We start from the raw sequence: 22,072 nt of genomic DNA, 5'->3' as shown, positions 1-22,072 counted from the left end.
GATTCATCTGATTTTCTGTCACAGACAGAATATGTACCCACAGCTCCACTGTTGCGTTGTGAGGCCTTCTTGATTTTTTCGAGGTGTAAGATTTTTTTATATTTTTTCATAAACAGTACCAGTCAAAAGTTTGTACTCTGTGTCTCAGCATTTAATTCATTTCTGTGCCAAAAACAACTGAATTTAAGCATTATTTTAGAAGTTTATCTGTATTTATTTAGGAAAAGGAATAAAAAGATAATCTAAGGTGTAGACGTGAATAGGAGGCGTATTCACAGAGCACAAGTATCCTTGTCCTGCATTACAAAAGTATGTAGTTAAAACAACCAATGAGCTCATGGAAAAATGATTATGTTTCAGGGGTTGAGTGTCATTTTCAGCGAGAAATTGGCGAAATTAAAGGATGAAACCCTGCAAGCTGAAGAGAGGGTGGTCTTCAGTGGTAAATAATATAATTGCTCATCCATTTATTTATTGCCAGAAGAAATGTAGTAATGGAGTTCATAGCTGCAGCATCATTTGGTTCAGCGGAGATGTACAGTTGTGTGTCATCCGCATAACCGATAATGAGAATAATAATGGACCAAAGCAGTTATCTTGTTCTTCAGACACGTGATCTTCAAGACTGACATAAAACTTTCTCCCTTTGATGTATGTTTGGAACCAGTTTAACACAAAGTCAGAAAAACCAACTTTTCAAAATGATTGATTAGGATATCATGGTCAATCGTATCAAAAAAACAGAGGTTCCTTAAGAAAAAAGGTTGGGAACCAATGACAAACAGCACAGTAAAGATTTGCAGACAGTGATCACAGACATCAAGTCAGATATTTATAGCCATCTTCCGCTGAGATTGTTACATCATCCTCCCTAAGTGGTATAAATTAAATTCAATGTTTCATACATCACAGAAAGATAAGCTGTGCGGTACGTTAAAAATAAAATTACACCTACATAAACAAAACAAAAAGCCAAATATGAAGTTTACATGAAGGCTGTGTTTATGGCTAAAATCTGATTGTATCTGGTTTGAATTTGTAATGACATGGAGTTGAAGCCTTACAGAAGTGAGTCTAAACTACTTTAAGATGAAAAAGCTCTTTACTGTGACTGTGATTTCTATACAAGTTCAATAAAACTTCCAGTATACAATATGGGTCCATTTTACATAGTGATATGACTTTCACTTTTGTTTACTTAGTTACAAAATTTACATATCCACCAGATGATTGCATGTTGTCTTGTCACTTTTTAGGACAACTAATATCAATTGAATTCAAAGGGGCTGTATTGGTTTGGGAAACATATGTTTACATTGGTAAAGCAAGTGTAAAATAAAAACAAAAAATGTGCATAATATCAGTAAAGATCTACCAGAATAAGGAAATGTGTAAACAGAATGTGTGACATTGCAACATTGTAGTCAAATATATAAATAAGAATAGTTGAAATTAGCATACGTTTACAAACAAGAATTGTGATTTTGCTGTTAAATAAATAAATATATATGTCCATGTACGCAGATCAGCACAGTGTAAATGGTCAGTCCAGGAGTACACAGGTGGTTGTTTTCCATTGGATGCTCTTTTCTGGTCTCAACGGCTCACAAATGACGCTGCTGTGTTTGCATGTTTGTATTTTATATATACCGCAGATATGGAGGGTTTTTTTATAGAAAATGTTTTCAAAGTGTTTTTGGGTTGTTATCTGTAGGTAGTTTATTTCTCTGATGTCTTGGTACAGCTGGCAGGTGGTTAAAAAGTGCAGCTGGGTTTCCACTTCCTGCTGTGTGCAGCGGGTGTACAGTCTGTCTTCTCTGGGGAACCAGAACAGGGCCTTGTTATGGAGTGTGTCAGGGTCACTTTCTTTTAGGTGACTATAAAATTTAAATGCTCTCTTTTGAATTTTTATAATTAGTGGGTATCATCCTAATTCTGCTGTGCGTTCATTATTTGGAGTTTCCATTTTTTTACAGGATTCTGCAGAGTCTGAATCTGGTGTTTGTCATATTTTCTATAATCTTGGTTGGCGAGTGAAAATATCTGAGTTCACAGGGAAACATGTAAGAAACAGCTTGAACCAGAGAGCCAGTATGTACACATTTATTAATGCACAATGCAGCACATTTACAATTTAAGAAGAAGCAGAATTGCATTTGGACGTGACAGGACTTTCTGGTCTTCAGGTCTCTGCTGAACTCAGAATCACAGAGAAAATGCAGCATTAATCCCTCATTTCTTCTGCCACCAAATAGACGCCAGGTGGCAGATACACAGATGATGAAGCTGCCTTCAAAAACATAAAAACCAAATGCATTTTCCAGCCAAATTTTAGAATTCGTAACTGCTGAAGTTTTCAAGGATGTGCTAAGTAGAAATGTGTGACACACAAGCACACATACAAGTGCCCACGATTTAAACACATTTAAATGTTTCTTTGTCCGTGTGTTTGTGAGCATTGCTACAAAATAAATCTGTAAAACAAAACTTTTAAATATTGTTTCAAATGGCCAAAAAAAAAAAAAACACAGGAAAGCTTTAAAATAATACATACATGGCAACGTGATGCATAGTTTACCTGCCATCATACCATCTTTTAGTGCTACAAAATTTAAGATGCAACATCTGAATATAAGATTTATTAAACCATGTATTTTAATTCAGGTAAAAGCAGAAGCTCTACTTCAAGTTGTCTTTTCTTCATATTTTAGTTCTGGTTGATATTGTTTAAATTTCTGATCCTCATCCTTGCTGAGCATCATCACTTTCATCAAGGTTGGATTCAATTTTAAATACAGAAGTTTAACCATTAAAATGCTCGATTTTGAAATTACAGCATCTAAACCGTGTCTACAGAAAATCCTTGTTTAAACTTAAAACTGACTCCATCTCTGCCAAAGATTAGAGTACGAAGGAATTAAGTGTCAGCAACCATAACAGGATACAAACCTTGATGAACGAACCAACAACTTGCTGAGAACTTTAAAGGTCCAGTGTGTAGATTTAATGGCATCTAGTAGATCAGACATTACAGAAATGGAATACAAATATTCATAATAACTATGTTTCCAAGTGCTCCCAATGTAGATATAAAGGGCTCATTCTAAGGTAACGAAAACACTTTTTTTTTTTTATTTTCAGGTGATTAATATTATATTCCATTTCTGTCAAGTCCGTTCAGCTAGATGCCACTAAATACAACACACTGGTCCTTTAACTAACAACAAGATCAATTTAATTTAACAACCATCCAACTTCAATTACAGCTTAACAGCCAGGACTTTACTATGTCTCATATCAGTTTTTGAATTTTAAAGGGAAATCCACTTCCAGCATCAATGAAATTAGGACTTGTTGAACCCAGATCCAACTGATTTACATTACAAATCTAAGAGGACAAAATTCTTATAAGGCAGACTGATTAGTGTTGGGATAAAGAGCCTCCTGATCCTGAATCATTAAAGTAAAATCTTACGAAATACTGTTATAAGGAATGTGAGGCTAACGGACCCAAACGCATATTGCTTCAACTGGGGGACTGAGCAGACAATTTAAAAAAACAATGTACAAAACTATTTAAAACTGCTTAAAATAAAAACAAAAGACAGTCAGAATCCGACCGCCTCTCTTCTAATCAGCGATTTTTACATTTTCTTACAGTCTTATATACAATCAGGGATGTGATCAATCAGGACAACATAAAAAGCCAAAAAAACGGGGCATGGAAAACAGTCGGAAACAAACGGAGCTGTGTCTGTTACCATACCATCATGTGAGATCTGAACACAGGAACAGAAACTTGTAAAAAAACGTGTTTCCCAAAAAAAAAATCTGAAACACTGGAGGGCTGGAAAAAAAAAAGAAAAGATGAATCACATCCCTGTGCAACAGCCCTTAGAGCAGTCCACTTGTAGAGGTCCACATATAGATGCCACTCCCATGTGAGTTTAAAAAAATCAGAGTAAAAAGAGACGGGGTTCGGGAGATGGTAAAAGAAGCTGCAGGTTCTACGTTGTCTTGCGGAAGCCTTTCAGGATGGGGTAGATGTTTTCAAACGCTTCATAGATCTCTGCTCTCACCTTTGCACCTTCACACAAACAACACAGATATCAGTGACCACACTTAGTTACATTGTCATAAAAATCATCATCATACACATTAACACCATGTTCTGGGTAATCTCCATTTCTAATAGATAATATTTTAATTGTTATTTAAGGAATCTGATCAATTTTTAGGTTTCAGGTTATTTATGTGACATAATCCTTGCAGCAGCGATGACCTACAATGTCTCTCAAAGACAAAAGACAACAGAAATATTTGACACATCAACTGTTTCTGTTGATTTATGTGAAAAGAAGAAATTTACCACAAAAAGTCAAACTATCAATCTACAACTATCTACTATCATCCTACCAGTTTGTGATTAGGACATAGGTTTCTGATCATAACCATTAATCAGTTGATCCATAAACAGAAGAGAAGGTCTTACCCGTTAGTACGACTTTCCCAGAAACAAAGATGAGCAGGACGATTCTGGGTTTGATCATTCTGTAAATCAGTCCTGGAAACAGCTCCGGTTCATAGCTGCAACAGACAAGTTGATTTATATTAATTATTTCAGGAATTAGCTTAACACCCCCCCAAAAAATCTATTTCAAATTAAAAATAACTTTCTAGCTCTGCAGCACAAACGCTACAAGCCATTTCAATTTTAAGTTCTCAGATGAGGCTCTTTATGTGAGGGAAATGTACTTTTATTCAGTCTTATCACACCAAACGATTAGTTGTTTAGTCCATTCATTGTCAGAAAATGGTGAAAAATATTGATCACTGTTTCCTAAAGTCCAAGGTGACCTCTTCAAATGTCCAGCAGTCCATAACTCAAAAATATTTATTTTACAGTCATAGAAGACTAAAACCAGAAAAGTTGGACATTTTTTTCTTAAAAAATTACTCAAAAAGATTAATCAATTATCAAAATAGTTGGGGATTCATTTAATTGTTGGCAACTAATTGATTAATCGACTAACTGTTGCAGGTCAGACAAAAGAGGAACATGCCAGCTTATGTATGTTGACAATAATAAACCACACTGATCTTTCCCTCTGTGAAAACTCTTGATCACATAATGATTTTCTCACCACACAGACATCATGTTGGTAGTTTGAAAAAAGCAGAAATGAGTGACCGTGGCTTTTAGCTGCACATGGCAAACAACAAAATGAGTTTACCTGCTGAACTGTTGATGTGTGAGGACTAATCCCTCCAGCCGAATGGGGAACTTCACGTCGCAGCTGCCCACCATGTTCTGAATCTTGAAGTCCAGGAACTTGGCAGGAAAGCCGAGCTTCTGTACCACACGGGCGTATTTTCTGGCCGCTAACCTCGACTGCTCCTCACTGGGGAGAGAGGCAAGAGAGCAATATAGGAAACAATGAAGAAAATCACACAAGTAAGTAAGAAGAGGAAAGAAAATAATAAAACAGAGCATTTTTATTGACATAGTAAAGACCCTGACTGCTGACAAGCACTTGTTTTCTCAGACGGATACAGTTGGTAAGCAGGTTTATTGTCCCAACCAAAGAAAACGCTCCAGTCAGATAGTGGTTTTGATTATGGCATTTAGCAAAAGTTGTATCTACACAAGTTCTACGCTGACCTCTTGGCTCCAGTGCAGACCATCTTCCCAGAGCTGAAGATGAGAGCAGTGGTCCTGGGTTCTCGTATTCTCATGATGACAGCAGCAAAACGCTAAAAGAAAGATAGAGAGAGGGGATGCAATTAGCTCATTCAGTTTTGATATTTTCTTGTTTGTAAGTGCAAATTTTGGGATGACGATGTTGCCGGAAGAATGATCAGGGAATCATCAAAATCATCTCATCACACAACCAACAAAAGCAAACGTTGCTGGACCAAAATGTTGAATAGAAAGAAAAAAGGTCACATTGCTGAGCAACATAAGGCTGATCACAGTAATGTGCGGCAGTCTCACCTTTGGGTTGTACTCGGCATTCCTGGCTCTTAGGGCGATGGTCTTCAAGTCTAGTTTACAGCCCAGGTTTACAGTAGATACTATGTTTCTAACAGTGAGGAGAGTAAGAAAAGCACAGAGAAAAGAAATGAGTAAGAGACATAAAGGCAAACTGTTCAGTCGGTAACTCAGACTCAAGTTCAATTGTGTGGAAATATTGACAATCAGTTGGTAGCAAAAAATATTTATAACCAAGCAGAAATGACACCAGGACACCTTCAGGTAGTCTCTGAAATATCAACTATGTTCATGTTTGGGGTTTAAATTAATTTAATTCACCTTGAGCACAATTTTGGTCCTTGAATGATCTGTAGGAATATCTACCAGAAGGCTGAACTTAAACTGTTACCATTGACTACAGTAACACAATAACATGAGCAGCTAAATGATTTCCAAGGGTGATGCATATAATAATTGGGATGAAATTATACTTTTACAGTTAATTCCATCGTATATGAAACGTACTGTAGCTGTGGTACTATCCCAGAGCTCTCTGAGGCTGGTGTGGCTGGTGTGATCGGGGTCATGGGGGTCAGCGGAGTGTTGTATGGATGTAGTGGGGTGTTTCCTGGCAGCGCTGTGGTGGTCGAACCTGCTACTGTCTGGGAATGAAAAAGCTGAGGGGTCTGCCCCGACGTCCCTGGAAGGCCTGGAAAACAGAATAAAAAATCTCTTCAATATGAACTGATAGTACACTTCCATAATGGCTACTCGTATATTATATTATATATTGTTATAATATATAAAATATTTAGACTATTTTCTCAGAATGAAAAGGGAAAACATTTCCAACTCAGCTTAAACAGGATTAACTCAAAATGAGTTCATATTCTGAGGCCAAAAGTGAAGAAGAGGAACATGACAGCAGTGTTTGTTGTACCTGCGTTGGCCTGCTGTGCCTGTTGTGCTTGTTGCTGCTGTTGTTGCCTCTGCTGTTCCTCCAGTATAGACAGACTGTTGGTGTTCTGGACAGGCTGGGGAGTCAGGCCTGAGCCATATGGCATCATGGGACTGAAGATAGGCATGCCTGGAGTCATGGCACCCTGTGAAGGAACCCAACATATTAGTACTGAGTGATATTGGGTAATGCTAATGTTTTTTTTAATTTGCCTCATTCAGAATATAAATAAAATAAAAATTTTAGATCAGTCAGTCAATTTAAAGAACCATTAACTATCTGAGGGTTCAAAAGGCTGACGTCACCCTTTCCGGTCACAAATGACTCATTTCAAATCACTGTAGGGGTGCTCTTATGTTGAACACCTATTTTTAAGTGGCAGTTCAACAAATTATTATTGGAAGTGATACAATCCAGTGCAGTGAACTGCGAGTTCACTGCAAACTCACGGAGGCACACTGCTCCAGTGTGGAGCTACAGCTTGTTTATGCATTAATCTATATAATAATAAATATTTAGACTATTTTCTCAGAATGAGTGGGGAAAACAATTCCAATATATTATATATCTATATGCATAGGCTATATACATTGTGTAAGTTATTCAAGTATCAATATTTAGTACACTCAGTTCTAACATCCATGGACAGTCATGCACATTACTACTAACCAAAATCCACCTGACTTGCACTAATGTATCGTGTACTAAAGCAAGTTAACATCATTGAACAGTGTATACTCAGCAAATAATATATTTTAGTTATGGTTATACCTCTGGTCTTATGGTTATATTTTTAGTTATTCTATTTATTTTTTATATTTAAGTTAGTCTATTTAGGTATTGTATATAATTTATCATTTAATTGCATTTGTTTCTTTAACCTACCTAATTGTTTTTGTATTTTGATTTACATCAAGTGGCTGCTGTGACACTTTAATTTCCCGTTGGAATTAATAAAGTACTGTGTCTATTTCTCATTTGGTGGCGCCTGATTGTGATTCACCCCAAAGTCCCAATCATATTCCAGCAGTTACACCTTTATCATATCGACACTGTCCATATTTGCATATTCATGATAAAGGTCTGCCACATTAAGGGGTTGCCATAAGTAAATTAGCAGGGAGAAGAATGGAAGTGGATTATGAAGCTCTACAACAGCAGATGTGTGGTTAGTGATGTCAGAGGACAACCCAAAACAGGCACATCGTTCTGAAGAATGGAAGAAAATTCATACTAAAAGTTAATTTTGTTACTCTGTCAAATAATATTTTGGTTATGCACATAAACCATTTTCTTTACTTTGTCTTCTTCCAGTAGCTTTTGAAATCTAACAAAGGGATAACACATTCCTAAATTCACTAGACACTTTAAACCAAGAGCTTTAGTTGGTGCATCTGACCCGTGACATGAGGGCAAGCTGGGAGCTCAAGCTGGTAAGAAGGCAAATTTGCTCTCTCATCACTCAAGTGAAATTTATGATGAGGTGCCCCTCAATCAGATGAAGAGGAGCTGGAAGCAGCTTTGTTGTGTCACAGGGCATCAGGAAACCACAATGTTATATAAAACTCTGTAGAAGCTTGAGCAAAGTCTTTCACACCCAACTGTCACAAACTGTTGTTGTCTGTGAGCTCCTCAACTTAGTTTACTTGTATGATCATGAGTGGAAAGTGGTGAAACATGCTCAGCAAAACCAGCCAGGGACTGTGGCCAATTTAAAATCTCTTACACATAAAATACTTAAAACTTACCTGGGGGGAAGCCAGCCCCTGAAAGCTTGGTATACTGTTGTTCTGGTCCATCTCTTCAGCTCTGTTCACTGCCACCCAGGAGGCAGAAACACAGGACAGATAGACTGGACAAGAGCCTCAAAGCTCGGTGTCCACAGTCCAGGTCACAGTAGGAAAACCCCAGCAAGTACTGCCCTCTTCTTGTCTCCTCTCTGACAGCTATGTCCTGCATGAAAAGGTGGACGGAACCGGTGTTAACAGGGACATTCGTGACAATAATATCGATCTGTACATCAACAAAGTTTATCGCGGAGCTTGTAAACGACATAAAGCTGAGTCCGTGCAGCTGCAGCGGTGGCGCGAACATATCCGCAGCGTTGCTAACCACATTTAGCTTCAGGTACTCTCCACTTGTTCATTCATTGTGGGCCCAATGCATGACGCGTCCTTTAAGTAGTTTGGCATGCAAGACACAGGTGACTACAAACATATCTGTACACCGGCTGCCTTCTAGGATGTCTTCATGAACTCCAAAATAGAACAGCAAACACTTCATCAGACGAGGCTAGCTGAAGTTAGCCGCCGAGCTAATGTTAGCAGCGTTAGCTAACGTGAACCCGTTAGTTAAAGGGGTTGTGGAAACAGTGAAAACTGTGTGTTTATGTGCTCAAAAAGCTGGAAATAACGGAGGCGTTTGTCGGTGTAACACAATATATGTTTGCTCAACTTACACTCACACTCTGCCAGTTAGTCAGCACGCGAGCACAGTTATTTCAGGCTCGTGAGCGTCGGTTACTTCCTTTTTTCACCTTCTTATTCTTCTTCTTCTGTTGTTATTTAATGACGGTTTGCAAACAGCTTTTAGGTGCATTACCGCCGCCTCCTGGATGGAGTGTAGATCAGAACGGTTACTAAACTATTACATTAAATTATCCTAGTAAGTCATGTGTTTTCTAAAAAAAAAAAAATCTGAAAATAGCTCTGTACCCTTCATCACCTGAACTCCTCTGCTACATTTCTCTAGTGTCATGTGATTCCTCTGGAGTGTAATGTTAAGTGTCTGTCTCTCTTGCTGATATCTAGGGCAGTATAAAAATACGTGCTGAACCGTTTCCTGTAGATGTTTAATGCACTGTTCAGACTGGTGAATTTTAAAAGATTTTAAAGATGTTGTATTTATTTCTATATTAATTTATTTTTTCCTTTTCTTTCTTTTTCTATTTTAATTGACTACTATAGGCTACTCCTTTTGAGTAAGGTCCTCTTTCATTTTGTATGTGGGTGGGACAGGGAATTTGGTCAAATTAATAAGTAAATTAGTCAAATACATACTGCAAACAGAGATTCCTGTCATATTCAGTGAATCCAAACAATACATTTTTCAAAATCTGAATGTACAAACAAAGAAAACTGTTAAAAGGTATAACCACTGAAAACTTTACACGATATTTACTCAACTATTCATTTTATTAGTTTGTTAGTTAGTTAGTTTTTTTTTTCTACAACCTTTGTCCCCTTAACGTGCTTTTGATTGTAGACTCAAGTTGTAAACACAAAGTGCTGTAAACTTTCTGTATTTTGTTTCAATAAAGTTGTTTTTAAAAAGAGGGTGACGCGAGCCATCGATCTTATTATTATTTTAGCTAATTTTCATTTCATCATCATGCTATTTTCAACAAAGCTATTGAAAAAATAAATTTTTTTAAAAAATTAAAAAAAAAAAAAAAAATCATTTAAAAACTCGTAAACCGGAAATAGACACTTCATTTCCGGCGCGTCACAGTTCCCGAAGACAGACCGAAACAGGCAGAGAGAAAGATGGCGTCGCTGAGTGACAAATCAGTTTGGGACGAGGTGGAAGATGGCATCGGGGAAGAAGTTTTAAAGATGTCCACAGAGGAGATCGTCCAGCGGACTCGACTCCTCGACAGCGAGATAAAGATCATGAAGAGCGAGGTGCTGAGGGTGACGCACGAGCTGCAGGCCATGAAGGATAAAATCAAGGAAAACACGGAGAAGATAAAGGTGAACAAAACGCTTCCCTACCTGGTGTCCAACGTCATCGAGCTGCTGGACGTGGACCCCAACGACCAGGAGGAGGACGGGGCTAACGTAGACCTGGACTCCCAGAGAAAAGGAAAGTGCGCCGTCATCAAGACCTCCACCCGGCAGACCTACTTTCTGCCGGTCATCGGGCTGGTAGACGCGGAGAAACTGAAGCCTGGAGACCTGGTGGGTGTCAACAAAGACTCCTACCTGATCCTGGAGACCCTCCCCACCGAGTACGATTCCAGGGTGAAGGCCATGGAGGTGGACGAGCGCCCCACAGAGCAGTACAGTGACATAGGTGGTCTGGATAAGCAGATCCAGGAGCTGGTGGAGGCCATAGTGCTGCCCATGAACCACAAGGAGAAGTTTGAGAACCTGGGCATCCAGCCACCTAAAGGAGTCCTGATGTATGGCCCACCCGGAACAGGGAAAACCCTCCTGGCCAGAGCCTGCGCAGCTCAGACCAAAGCCACCTTCCTGAAGCTGGCTGGCCCACAGCTGGTCCAGATGTTCATCGGAGATGGAGCCAAGCTGGTGAGGGATGCCTTCGCCCTGGCCAAGGAGAAGGCCCCGTCCATCATCTTCATTGACGAGCTGGACGCCATCGGCACCAAGAGATTCGACAGCGAGAAGGCGGGAGACAGAGAGGTGCAGAGGACCATGCTGGAGCTCCTCAACCAGCTGGACGGGTTTCAGCCCAACATGCAGGTCAAGGTGAGGCTGCGACCACCGTCACACCACCTCCAAACTCACGACGCTGGAGTCAGCTTCAGAGTCACTCACTTTTCATTTGAGCAGAGTCCACACATCAACTAGACAGACTGATATACAAGGAGTCAGCTTCTGATCCATTTTCTGAATTCTGTAACATTTTTTGGACTTGTGTTACACAATTTTGTCGTCTGAATGAACCCAAACCACTCAGAGACATTTCCTGAGAAACCAGACTCAGTACTTGCTCTGTAGAGTTAATTTAGACAACAAACTTGTGTACCACAAGTCAAAAAAAGTTAAAATGATACAGAATTCAGAAAATGGTATCCTGTAATGCAGCTTTTAGTACCAGGATCAGGCTACATCTGCTACTAAAACCCGGCGCATCTAATTTCGTATCACAATTAAACAATGTTTTCTAGTTCTAACACTGTCACACTATCAGAGAAAAGCACTAATATAGGTAAAGTAAAAAAGTAACAGTGTGCAAACACCTTTTGTACCATTCAAAAATTTTGACAACAGAACAAATTTTTTAGATTTAGGATAAGTAGGTTTTTTTTTTCTTTTCTTTTTTTAATCTGTCAAGGAGACAGAGACTGAGTACATCTGTACTTTTCTTCATATTCAATTCAGGCTTGTCTAATAGACGGACTGAATACAGAGACAGGAAGTTCTTTTTTACAGATGTACCGATTCTAAATGGACACAAAAGAACAATGAAGTTAAAGACACTTCATATGACGTATGGACACACAGGACGGTACAGATGTTTTCACAAACTACACAACAAAAAGTGTGACCTGTAAATATAGAAACCTAAAATAAATACTTTTCTACAACAAATTTAAAAAAAAATAAATAAATTAAAAAAAAAAAAACACTGACTTCCCCATCATCTTATTTACCTCACCAGCTTCTTGCTTTAGATTTTCAGTTTGATGCTGACAGTGTAACTACATTGATATTGTGCATATTTTTTTAGGTGATTGCTGCCACCAACAGAGTCGACATCTTGGACCCTGCGCTGCTCCGCTCAGGTCGTCTGGACAGGAAGATTGAGTTCCCCATGCCGAACGAAGAGGCCAGGGCTCGCATCATGCAGATTCACTCCCGCAAGATGAACGTCAGTCCCGATGTCAACTACGAAGAGCTGGCCCGCTGCACCGACGACTTCAACGGAGCCCAGTGCAAAGCTGTGTGTGTGGAGGCTGGTATGATCGCGCTGCGCCGCGGGGCCACAGAGCTGAACCACGAGGATTACATGGAGGGAATCTTGGAGGTCCAGGCCAAGAAGAAGGCCAACCTGCAGTACTACGCCTGAGGACACTGCGGGTGTCTGTTTGTGTGTGAGAGAGTTTTGATTATTAAAACAGTTGTTAATTAAACACTTGTTACAGTTGCTGATTGATTTGGGTTAATAAAAGGAAATAAAATAATTGAGTGTTGTTTGGTTTCCTCCTAAACAAGGATGTTTGAAAGTATTTTCATGGTTTCAGGTGGTGCAGAATAATCTCACACAGGGCTGCAACTAACAGTTATTTTCTCAAATAATTGATTATTTGTGTGGTACATAAAATATAAGCAAATTGTGAAAAAGCCCATGGTTACCTTTCAAAATGTCTTGTTTTTTTAAACATATTCCAAAATCCAAAGATAATCTGTTTATTATCACAGAGGAGTATGAAAACAAGGAAATATTCACAGTTGGGAAGTTGGAAAAAGTGGATTTTTGTCACTTTAGTTTTAAAAAATGCTTAAAATTATTGTTTATCAAAATTGTAGCTGTTTTTCTCTCGAGTGACTAATCAATTAATCAACTAATCGTTGTAGCTCTAATCTCACAGCTGCTGTGGATTTTATTACTGTTAAACTCAAATTCACACAGCTGGAAAACATATTTTTAGTCACATTTTAAGATAACTGAGCAAATATTAATCCGACAATTATTTCCAGGGCAGCTGATCAGGAAAATATCTGAAATTTCAACTGTGCAACTCAGTTTATTTTATTGCCGTTAATGGCTTCACTGCAGAGTTCATTAATGTACATTTATATTGTTTCCTACAGCAATGGTGGCAAAACTTCATCAGTTAGCTAAACTCCTCACTGGTATCACTGGGTCCTTAGTGGAATTCATATTCTTCAGCGTGTCTTAAAAACAGTAGTCATATGTTCATATGTACGATAAAAGAGTTATTGGTTGTAATTGTTTCCATTCTTCAAACTGGAAACTTCCCTTCCAAATGTGATTTTAATGGAAGTGATGGAGGACAAAATCCACAGTGTTCTTCTGTGACAGACATAATGTAAGAATAGATTCAATAAAATACTCCTGTTCCTTATATGATGATGAAGACAACAAGAGGAAAAAGCAAGGGAAGAGTACCATAAACAAGGAGTGATGTCTAAAGGTTCAAGATATCTTTCCTGTGTCTTTTGCTTTTGTACTTAATTTTCTCATCAATTATATTTATGTTTCTATCTTTCTACATCCTTGATTTATATCAGCTTCTGTCCTGCCAAAGAGGAATGTTGTCAGAGCAGGTCTATGACTCTATGATGCTGGCGTGAGGTAAATAACAAGCAGCAGAAATGATCAGCCTCCATAAACAAATGTAATCAATATAAGTGATATTTCCCCATAGGACAATAGCATCTTTTCTCATACAGAGGCTAACGGCTGCTAGAATACTGAATATCATCAAAGACATTTACAGTTTGCAAAAATGTAAAATATGTATTGACTAAACATGAAGGATGTGTTCCAGCTAATACAGAAGAAGTCTGAATCCATTTAAAATGTTTTGGGGAAATATTTGAAACATGAATTTAACAATGATCACAAACTGCACAGAACCTGTGAATGAGAATTAATCTGACTTGAAAATTCTTAACTTAATCCCAATAATTCAGGTCAGTTTATAGTTATGATCTCAAGTGAAATATGTTCAATGACCTCAGTGACCTCTTATCAGTACAGAAGAAGGAGTGTACATAAGGTGTGAAAACCAGTCTGAGTACAGTACAGTACAGTATATATACCTGAAAGACTTTCACTTTCATCATGTTCGGAGAGTGAAGCCTTAAATCTGAACATTAGTGACTATCGAGGACCTGGGAAAGCAGCTCATCATGGCAGAGAAGCGCTCCTATTTGAAGAAAAGTGAGTCCATCAACATTTTGTGAACAGCGAGTTTAAGTGCACAGTGCATCATGTCAACATAGAGTTTTGTTTCTCCAGCTTTCAGGCTGGTGTTGGTGGGGTGGGCCACTTCTGGAAAAAGTGCCTCAGGCAACATGATCCTCAGCAAAAATGAATTTCTGTCAGGAAGGAGGAGTTCCAGATGTGAGAGCTGACACGGTCAAGTGGCTGGAAGGTTGGTTGATTTGATTTCCAGCACAGTGTTCAAACATGTCCTGTGTGTCTCAATTCTATGTTCTGCTCAGAAAGAGTTGCATGTTTTTTGTCACAATAGCAGCAATATGCCATCAGTTTGTATCCTAAACTGTAGAAAGTAGGTCTAAAAATTTCCAGAAGAGCGCAATTCAAACTAACACTCAACTACATGCTCTGACATGCAAAGCGAAATGGCATTTCACAAAACCAGTTTGAAACAATTCCTGTAGCAGCCATGTAGCATTATTTCAGTGAAAAAAATCAGTAAAAATAACAGGATGCCATCTGTCTTCTTTCCTTCTGTTGTGTCGTCTGGTAGTAGATATTATATTGCGGTATTATTATTATTCTCTTGCTTTTTAATATTTGAAAGATGTATGTCTATGTGTTAATGGGAGGGATTAAAATTGTACTGATGTGTCTCGACTGTAAATTTTGGAGGACAAAATCAGGTCGTATTCAGACAAAATGCATTCTGCTCTAGATTGTGATGAAGAGAATATGAAGCTTCAGCAGTCTGAGTGAGACAAATCAAGCAGGAAATTCATTACTTTGTTTTTCTATCTACTATCCTATCACAGATAAGCAAGAATTTTGTACTAAAAAGACTAACATTGGAAAATTATAACTTCAATTGTCTACATCCGACTGCTGAAGCTTCATGTTCGCTTCAGATGAATTTTACACAAAAACAAGACGATGGATTTTGTCCTCTGTCTCTCACACTGGAGACACGTTAGGAAGGGATCTGTACACGGTACAGACATGAGAAATGATTACAGCAACCAGTAACTCTTTGGGTGTACATGTGGGCATGAGAGTATTGTTTATAAGATGTAGTTGAAAAAGTAAAACTATCCTTTAAGTATTCATGGTGGAGAAATTCTTGTCACATCATTCTGATTTTTTTCCTCCAAGTTGTTGGTAATTTCCAATATCCTATTATCAGCGTGAACTGTATTTTTATAACCAAAACCCTTTAATTTTATTTCCTTATTTTGTAGTAGGAGGCATAAATATTCCAGGTGCAAATAAAAATGTAACATACTTTAGATCTTGTTTGGTTTGTCTTTCATTAAAAGAAAACTGCCAAAACCAATTCTGTTTCATCTGCTGTCTAAGAAAAAGTACATGACATTAATTAATCAATAGCATCAGGCAAACACATACAATACAGGCACCTTCTTAGTTTTAGTTTACGTAGGTGTCAGTGAGGTTGACTGTCACAAGACCAGGTGGAGGAGTTAAAACAATTACAGGACGAGTATTTGAAAAATAAATTACTATTCTCTTGTCTAGTTAATAAGTTACAGTAAATAACATTATACGACTTCAGAATTCATTACAGTTTTTGTAATGTAAAATAAATCTAAACTTAATAGTACAAGAAGTAAGTTTCCACACATTTATTGATGTATTAGTTGTCATGGCTGCAGCCTTGTTCTAAATTTCAAAGTATAAACAACTATTTTCATTTCTCATTATGTTTTTGCTCATTAGGGTGATGTCTGTGTGAACATGTGAAATGAACGAGAGCAGATTTTTCAATTCTTTACATTTATTAAGAATGTAAAAAGAAAAGCAGAGTATTGTATCCTCAAAACATAATGGAAAATTCTAGGCAAGGGGAGCGAAGAACTGGCTTCTCAGAACAGGAGTGCTGATCTAGAATCAGGTTGGCAAACCACAAATACAAGGATCTGGTAATAGCAAAGATTGAAGGGAATAATTGTGGAAAAAGGGAGAAAAGTTTCAACTTTAAATGAATGCAAAAAGTGAACCGATATCAAAAAAATGGAATACAAAGTTCCCTGGTTGAAGCCTAACATAAGAGGCTACTAAAAGCCAACTTCTGGAACAACACTCCTATTTAAGAGAGAGATCTGATGTAAAGGGACCCGACCAGCATGGTAAATGTGGAAAGAACAAACAGAGAAGGAAAGCAGAGACAGCGGAAAACATCATGTCTCCTCTTCAGTCCTTCCTCAGTGGTATAGTCTGCTCATCAATGCCCTCCTTAGTGACAACACAGACCCGAAGGGCGTCTCCGGTGTAGACGTCTCTTTCTGCCGCTGAGATGAACACATCTTTGACCAGCTGAATCGCCTTGTCCTTAGTCAGAGGAACATGCTGCACACCCTCCATGTTCTTGAAACCAATCTGTGATAATAAAGTGTGAAAAGGAGAGTCAGACATAACTGTACCACGTTCAGCTGCCACTTGTCCACTGTGGATAGCTACAGCAGAGTGTGAATGTCTGTGTTATGTACCTGGTTGTCTAGTAGTGGCTGAAGCATTGCACTGGCTGATCCTCCAGCCTTGTAGGTGTCTCTCTGATAAGAGCCCACTGGGTCAAAGCTGTAAACTGCTCCCTTGCCTACGTCACAGAAAGTAGACATTATGAATAAAAACAAACAAATCTTAAAAACAATGACAATACAACCTACAGTGTTATACATAGAGCACAATATAAACAACAACCCACTGACTCAAACAGCAGCTCAACATTCACTGCCCCCCTGAAATCATGGCAGTCTTAACAACCACAACAACTTTTTACTGGCACAAACAAGTGCATATGCGTATCAGTAGCGTTGAAGTACTTGCCCTCTTCATCCAGCCCTCCAATGATGTTGTAGACATAGTAGGGGAAAAACCTCCGGCCGTACAGGATGGTGGACAGCATTGCTGCGATGGCTCCGCTGGTCATCGACTTATTGTTCGAGTGTTTGTACATCTGAGAGAGAAGCAGGACCGTCAGTTTATGTAATGTTGTTGTTTTGTAAATATTAAGTAACCTATGACACCAACTATAGGTCTTGCAGGACAAATATCCATAATGTACAGATAAATCCTTCTAGTTGCTTCTTGTATGAGATTTATAGAATAATTCAAACTGTGTTGATTTAAAGCAAAAAGACGCATTAGAATATTAATTCCTGGAACACTATGATCAGCAGACAAAGACAGTTAGTGGAGTCAGCTGAATTTGATAAGTTTGAGGATGAAACCAAAGAGAGACTGAAACCAAGACGCCGGCTCACCTTTAGTCTGGCATCAATGATTTTAGTCAGAGTCAAGCAGTCGCCATGGAAACCACTGCAGCCGATGACAGTCGTGTCTGTCCTGTAAAATGAAACAAAAATGAGTGACAGTCAGAGCAGTAAAGTCCTTAAAGTTGGTTTTGATTCATGTGGTGATGAGTAATTTTATCTATAGATGCCAAATGGTTCCTCACAGAGGAGCACTGCAGCTAGTAGAACAACATTAGTTAGAGGAGCGCTTTCAATGTAAGTGATGGAGGCCAAAATCCACTGTGTGCCCACACAGTCATTTTCTGCAAAAATGCATTTAAAGGTTTATGTGAATCTTATAAGTCTTCAGCAGTCTGAGTTTGTCATATCAAGTGGATATCTGACACATTTACAGTCTTTTTAGCATCAAATTCCCTCTCTGTGTTTCCTCGGACAGTGTTTCCCTGTTGAGCTGTGGTGGAAGTACAGTAACAGAAAGAGGGACTTTTGACTCACTAAAAAGACTAACATTGAAAGACTTCTTCTTGATTTGACTAGTTTGGACGGCTGAAGCTTCATGTTAGCTTAATATAAACTTTTAAAAATACATTTTTGCACAGGAGGCTTGTGTCCTCCATCACTTACATTGTAAGTGCATTATGAAGGGATCTTTTAATGGTAAATATGAACAGGAGAAATGATAAAAGCAAGAAAAAACATTTCAATGTTCATGTTGGCTCCTGACTATTGTTTCAAGACAGACTTGAAAAACTGTTAAGTCCTTCAAAGTATAACTGCTGTGACTTCAGCAGCAGGGACACAATAGATATGACTGATAATAGCTTTTTGGTTCATTTACACTGCGCTATTATACAGAATATTAATCATTATTGATGTAATGTATTTGATTAATTAGATATAACATGTTGTCTTTTTAAACTGTCCTTCATTGACAGTGACGGTCCACACTTACAGCTTGTAGCACTTTGGAGAGTCCCGACTGTGGATTGAGTATCCCTCACTCAGCCTGGTGTCTGAGGCTACGATGGCAAAGTCCTCCCCGGCAACAGCTAGCACAGTCCTGAAGAAAATACAGCACAGGTGAGTTCATTCATCTTCTGGCAGCTCACATAATGTGAACATGCAGAGTTACTGCTGTGTCAGCTACCTGCTAACGGAAGCTAAACATCCGAAACTGAAACCGTGACTTTTATATCCCTATTAAATATGTGATCTCCAGTTTTACTAGAATATCAAACTAAAATGAAGATAAGTTATGTCTTGGGAAAATAAACGCTGCTCTGCTTTCATACCTTTTATGAACTCAACCTTTGTTTTGTTTCAGTTGGCATGTAAGTTATTGCTAAGCTGGTTAGCTAGTTAGCAAGCAGGCTAACTAGCCAGCGGTTTAAACGTCACACTCACCCTCCGTTGAAAGCGTACGGTGAGAAACGGTGCTCTACGGGACCAGTGTAGTGATAATCTTTCATCTTCCCAGGGTCTCCAAAACTCTGCGCCGAAAGCATCTTAGATATAGAAACGGAGCGGTGTCTAGGCTTCAGTCAGTAAACTCGCTGTATCACTGCAATATGGCAGCTTCTTCTTCTCCTGCTGTGTTCAGTGAGTCTCTGCGTGTGAGCGCCGCCACTGGCCGCATGCTGACACGACAGGAATAGATCAATACTTTTACACTCCACAGTGCAAAATCAGGTTATTCTTTATTGTTTGTTTCAGTTAAAAGAGGAATATATAACTTCAATAACAAGTAATTACATTTGTAATCAGGTCTTTTTCCTCTTGGCCCCCAGTGATAAGCTCCACACCATGGGGGGGGTTCAAGGATGTAGGTTTGGTTTTGACTTTGGTTGGGACATTTTTGTCAAACGGCCAAAATAATTGTGTACGTGTACTTGCTCTCTATCACTTTTATCTCTTTCATGCAAAATGTTTACTTAACTGATTATGCATTTGTTGACTTTCCTGTATCTTGTATAATGATTTTTTTCTCTGATTGTTACATTTTATTTTATTGATAGACTACTTAACTATTAAACTGAGACTAAACTTAACATTTAAAAATAACATTAAATGTTACAATAAAATAAATGTATAGAAACCTGTAGGTAATGTGCTGCTCTGTAACTAGCTGCTGTAACGTTTTCAAAAACTTCTATTTGGATTATTTTTCATTCAGCTCTTGAGCTTATGGTTAGATCTTTTACTATGACATCAGAGCTCACCTGAGTGGCTGCAGCTCACCTGTCTGTGTGTCTCTGTGCTGCTCAGGCTGCTGCTGACAGGATTTTCATTAAATGATGCCTGACAGTCACAAACAGATCAGTTGGACAAGCTGTGGCTAATTTAGCTTATAAATAATGTTCATGTCTTAATGACATATGCAATAATAACTCTGCTCTTGATCTACTCATGGAAAAGGGGAGAGATGGCATTAAATAGTAAATATTTCTCCCACTAATTCCAAAGATTAATATTTGGATTGATTACAGAACCTTCTTATTAACTAAGCTCAACTGTTACTGACACTTTGACTTTTCTTTGAAAAGGACCAGATGTCTTAATTTGCTTTTGGGAGGAATTTTCAGCAACAGTAATAAAGTTGTTTAATTAAACAGCATGTCTGAGAATAATCACAAATTAGCTAAAACACCTAACACCTGAAATTAAATATAATATCAGATGATCTTAGTTTTGTCCAGTGAAGTCGTTTTCACTTCTGTGATGTTTGGAAGGTTTAAATTACAAATACTAAACACTTCAGATTCTCCACCTCACGGACTCCACTACTGCTGCTGCCGGGCTGCTGCTAGTCAACAATGCCTACAGCTTGAAGTTGAGGGTTGCCAGATCATCAGGTCGAGCATCCCACATATCCTGCTGTTTCACTCTTTATCATAATAGCGCACTTTTTTGAAAAAAAAAAAAAAACACACACAAACCTGACAACTCTGCAGAGATCTTACCACTAACATTACATGGAGTTAAAGATTGTTTAAATTGTTTGAGATCAGTAAAAATATTGTTAGAGACAATCCACCAACACCTTGATATGGGTAAGGACATTTCCCTACCTACACCCACGGGGGGATCAAGCCTTCTGCTTCGCTGCACCACAGTTGTGAACAACCTTCCTAACCATCTGAGGGCAGCACAGACCCCAGAAAACCTCTAAAAACTTTTCTATTCAGGGAGACTTTTTCATCTTAACTCCTGTTATTTTCTTCATTATATATTTTTAATGCTGAAGAACTTTGAGATTCACTGTGAATGAAAAGTGCAGTACAAATTAAATGCATTATTATTATTACTACATATAATTATTAGATGCCAATACCAAATAATATTGATATGCTTGCCAAAACATACAGTCCAAGTCAGAAGTTTGGATTTTCAAGGGAATGGGAAGGCGTGTTCAAAGTTTTGACATGTTACTCTCTGACAATTTATCTGTAATACTTATAAAATCAATGTTGCTTAATGTTACTAGAAGTACAAATGGATGGCAAAATAACTTACATTATTTGCAATTTCCTGCAAATTGGTCACTCAAAAAAGTGGAGGCTTCAACAGTCACTCCTTCATGTTGCAGTAGCGGTTGTGTGTATGAGATAGTTTTAAAGCTTTGTTCATTACATAAAATGTAAAACACTTGTTTTTGAAATGTATGTTCACAATACATAAGCTATGTGCAGCCACCCAATCAGTCATAATCATCCCAATTATGTCTTCTATGAGTTTTCATAGAACAGAACATTGAAGGTCTTCATTAGTTTTAACCGTATATCAAGCACAGCACACATTTATTCAACTGTATCTGTGACATGTTCATAGAAAAACTATTGTGATTAATATGCGGTGTACAACAAATAAGGAATTAATGAGTCTTTTTTTAGTCTCAAAGTAGCTTTTATTGAAAAAAAAAAACACTTCAGTATTCAGTGACTATGACATTATTATCAACAAATATTCCATTAACATTTCCATGTAACAACCACTGCAGGACAACAAAAAATTGACAGACTTAAAAAAAAAAAACTAACAAAAAAAAAACGTCTTTCAAGCTGATTGCAAAAATATCAGTTGATTTATAGTAGCCTGTGGACGCTTAATTTCAATGTAATTACAGTGAGTGGTTACATTTGTGTAATAATTAATAGTGGAGGGTTGGCAACAAAACTAACACATGTAAAGTGAGACACTTTACTATTTCAATTATTG

The 22,072-nt window shown here is 38.1% G+C and overlaps 3 protein-coding genes across 4 annotated transcripts; 1 reads left to right on the top strand and 2 right to left on the bottom strand.

Annotated features, from left to right (window-relative positions):
* Nucleotides 1-2,087: 2,087 nt before the first annotated feature.
* LOC122979323 (TATA box binding protein) lies at nucleotides 2,088-9,497 on the bottom strand. Of its 2 annotated transcripts, none has more exons than XM_044346681.1 (9): nucleotides 9,391-9,497; nucleotides 8,681-8,885; nucleotides 6,915-7,077; nucleotides 6,500-6,683; nucleotides 5,996-6,083; nucleotides 5,663-5,754; nucleotides 5,235-5,402; nucleotides 4,493-4,587; nucleotides 2,088-4,087 (listed from the first exon to the last, which is right to left on the bottom strand). In XM_044346681.1, exons 2-9 carry the CDS (start codon nucleotides 8,729-8,731, stop codon nucleotides 4,008-4,010), a joined length of 921 nt encoding a protein of 306 aa, XP_044202616.1. In that variant the 5' UTR covers nucleotides 8,732-8,885; nucleotides 9,391-9,497; the 3' UTR covers nucleotides 2,088-4,007. The 2 variants fall into 2 exon arrangements, with proteins under 2 accessions (XP_044202616.1, XP_044202621.1); XM_044346686.1 differs by having other exon boundaries at nucleotides 9,397-9,488.
* Nucleotides 9,498-10,423: 926 nt separating this feature from the next.
* Nucleotides 10,424-12,861, top strand: psmc3 (proteasome 26S subunit, ATPase 3). The gene is made up of 2 exons (XM_044346652.1): nucleotides 10,424-11,422; nucleotides 12,408-12,861. The coding sequence occupies exons 1-2, from the start codon at nucleotides 10,478-10,480 to the stop codon at nucleotides 12,744-12,746; spliced, it is 1,284 nt and encodes a 427-aa protein (XP_044202587.1). The 5' UTR covers nucleotides 10,424-10,477; the 3' UTR covers nucleotides 12,747-12,861.
* Nucleotides 12,862-16,362: 3,501 nt separating this feature from the next.
* Nucleotides 16,363-19,457, bottom strand: psmb1 (proteasome 20S subunit beta 1). Its single transcript, XM_044346708.1, has 6 exons — nucleotides 19,262-19,457; nucleotides 18,810-18,917; nucleotides 17,867-17,948; nucleotides 17,430-17,559; nucleotides 17,093-17,199; nucleotides 16,363-16,982 (listed from the first exon to the last, which is right to left on the bottom strand). The coding sequence occupies exons 1-6, from the start codon at nucleotides 19,360-19,362 to the stop codon at nucleotides 16,797-16,799; spliced, it is 714 nt and encodes a 237-aa protein (XP_044202643.1). The 5' UTR covers nucleotides 19,363-19,457; the 3' UTR covers nucleotides 16,363-16,796.
* Nucleotides 19,458-22,072: the final 2,615 nt, after the last annotated feature.

The sequence above is a fragment of the Thunnus albacares genome, chromosome 1, assembly GCF_914725855.1.
Source record: "Thunnus albacares chromosome 1, fThuAlb1.1, whole genome shotgun sequence".
Classification (NCBI taxonomy): Eukaryota; Metazoa; Chordata; class Actinopteri; order Scombriformes; family Scombridae; genus Thunnus; species Thunnus albacares.
Note: the sequence above shows the minus strand (reverse complement) of the source record. Positions and strands in the feature narration are given on the sequence as shown.

Bases quoted from the DNA above. Each gene is read 5' to 3' on its own strand.
- LOC122979323 (XM_044346681.1), bottom strand. From the start codon at position 8,731: ATGGACCAGAACAACAGTATACCAAGCTTTCAGGGGCTGGCTTCCCCC. The intron at 7,078-8,680 runs GTAAGTTTTAAG...GTTCCTTCACAG, and splicing joins AGGGGCTGGCTTCCCCCCAG to GGTGCCATGACTCCAGGCAT. The intron at 6,684-6,914 runs GTACAACAAACA...TCTGTTTTCCAG, and splicing joins GGCACAGCAGGCCAACGCAG to GCCTTCCAGGGACGTCGGGG.
- psmc3 (XM_044346652.1), top strand. From the start codon at position 10,478: ATGGCGTCGCTGAGTGACAAATCAGTTTGGGACGAGGTGGAAGATGGC. The intron at 11,423-12,407 runs GTGAGGCTGCGA...ATATTTTTTTAG, and splicing joins AGCCCAACATGCAGGTCAAG to GTGATTGCTGCCACCAACAG.
- psmb1 (XM_044346708.1), bottom strand. From the start codon at position 19,362: ATGCTTTCGGCGCAGAGTTTTGGAGACCCTGGGAAGATGAAAGATTAT. The intron at 18,918-19,261 runs GTGAGTGTGACG...TATTTTCTTCAG, and splicing joins CCGTACGCTTTCAACGGAGG to GACTGTGCTAGCTGTTGCCG. The intron at 17,560-17,866 runs GTGAGCCGGCGT...CTTCTCTCTCAG, and splicing joins TCATTGATGCCAGACTAAAG to ATGTACAAACACTCGAACAA.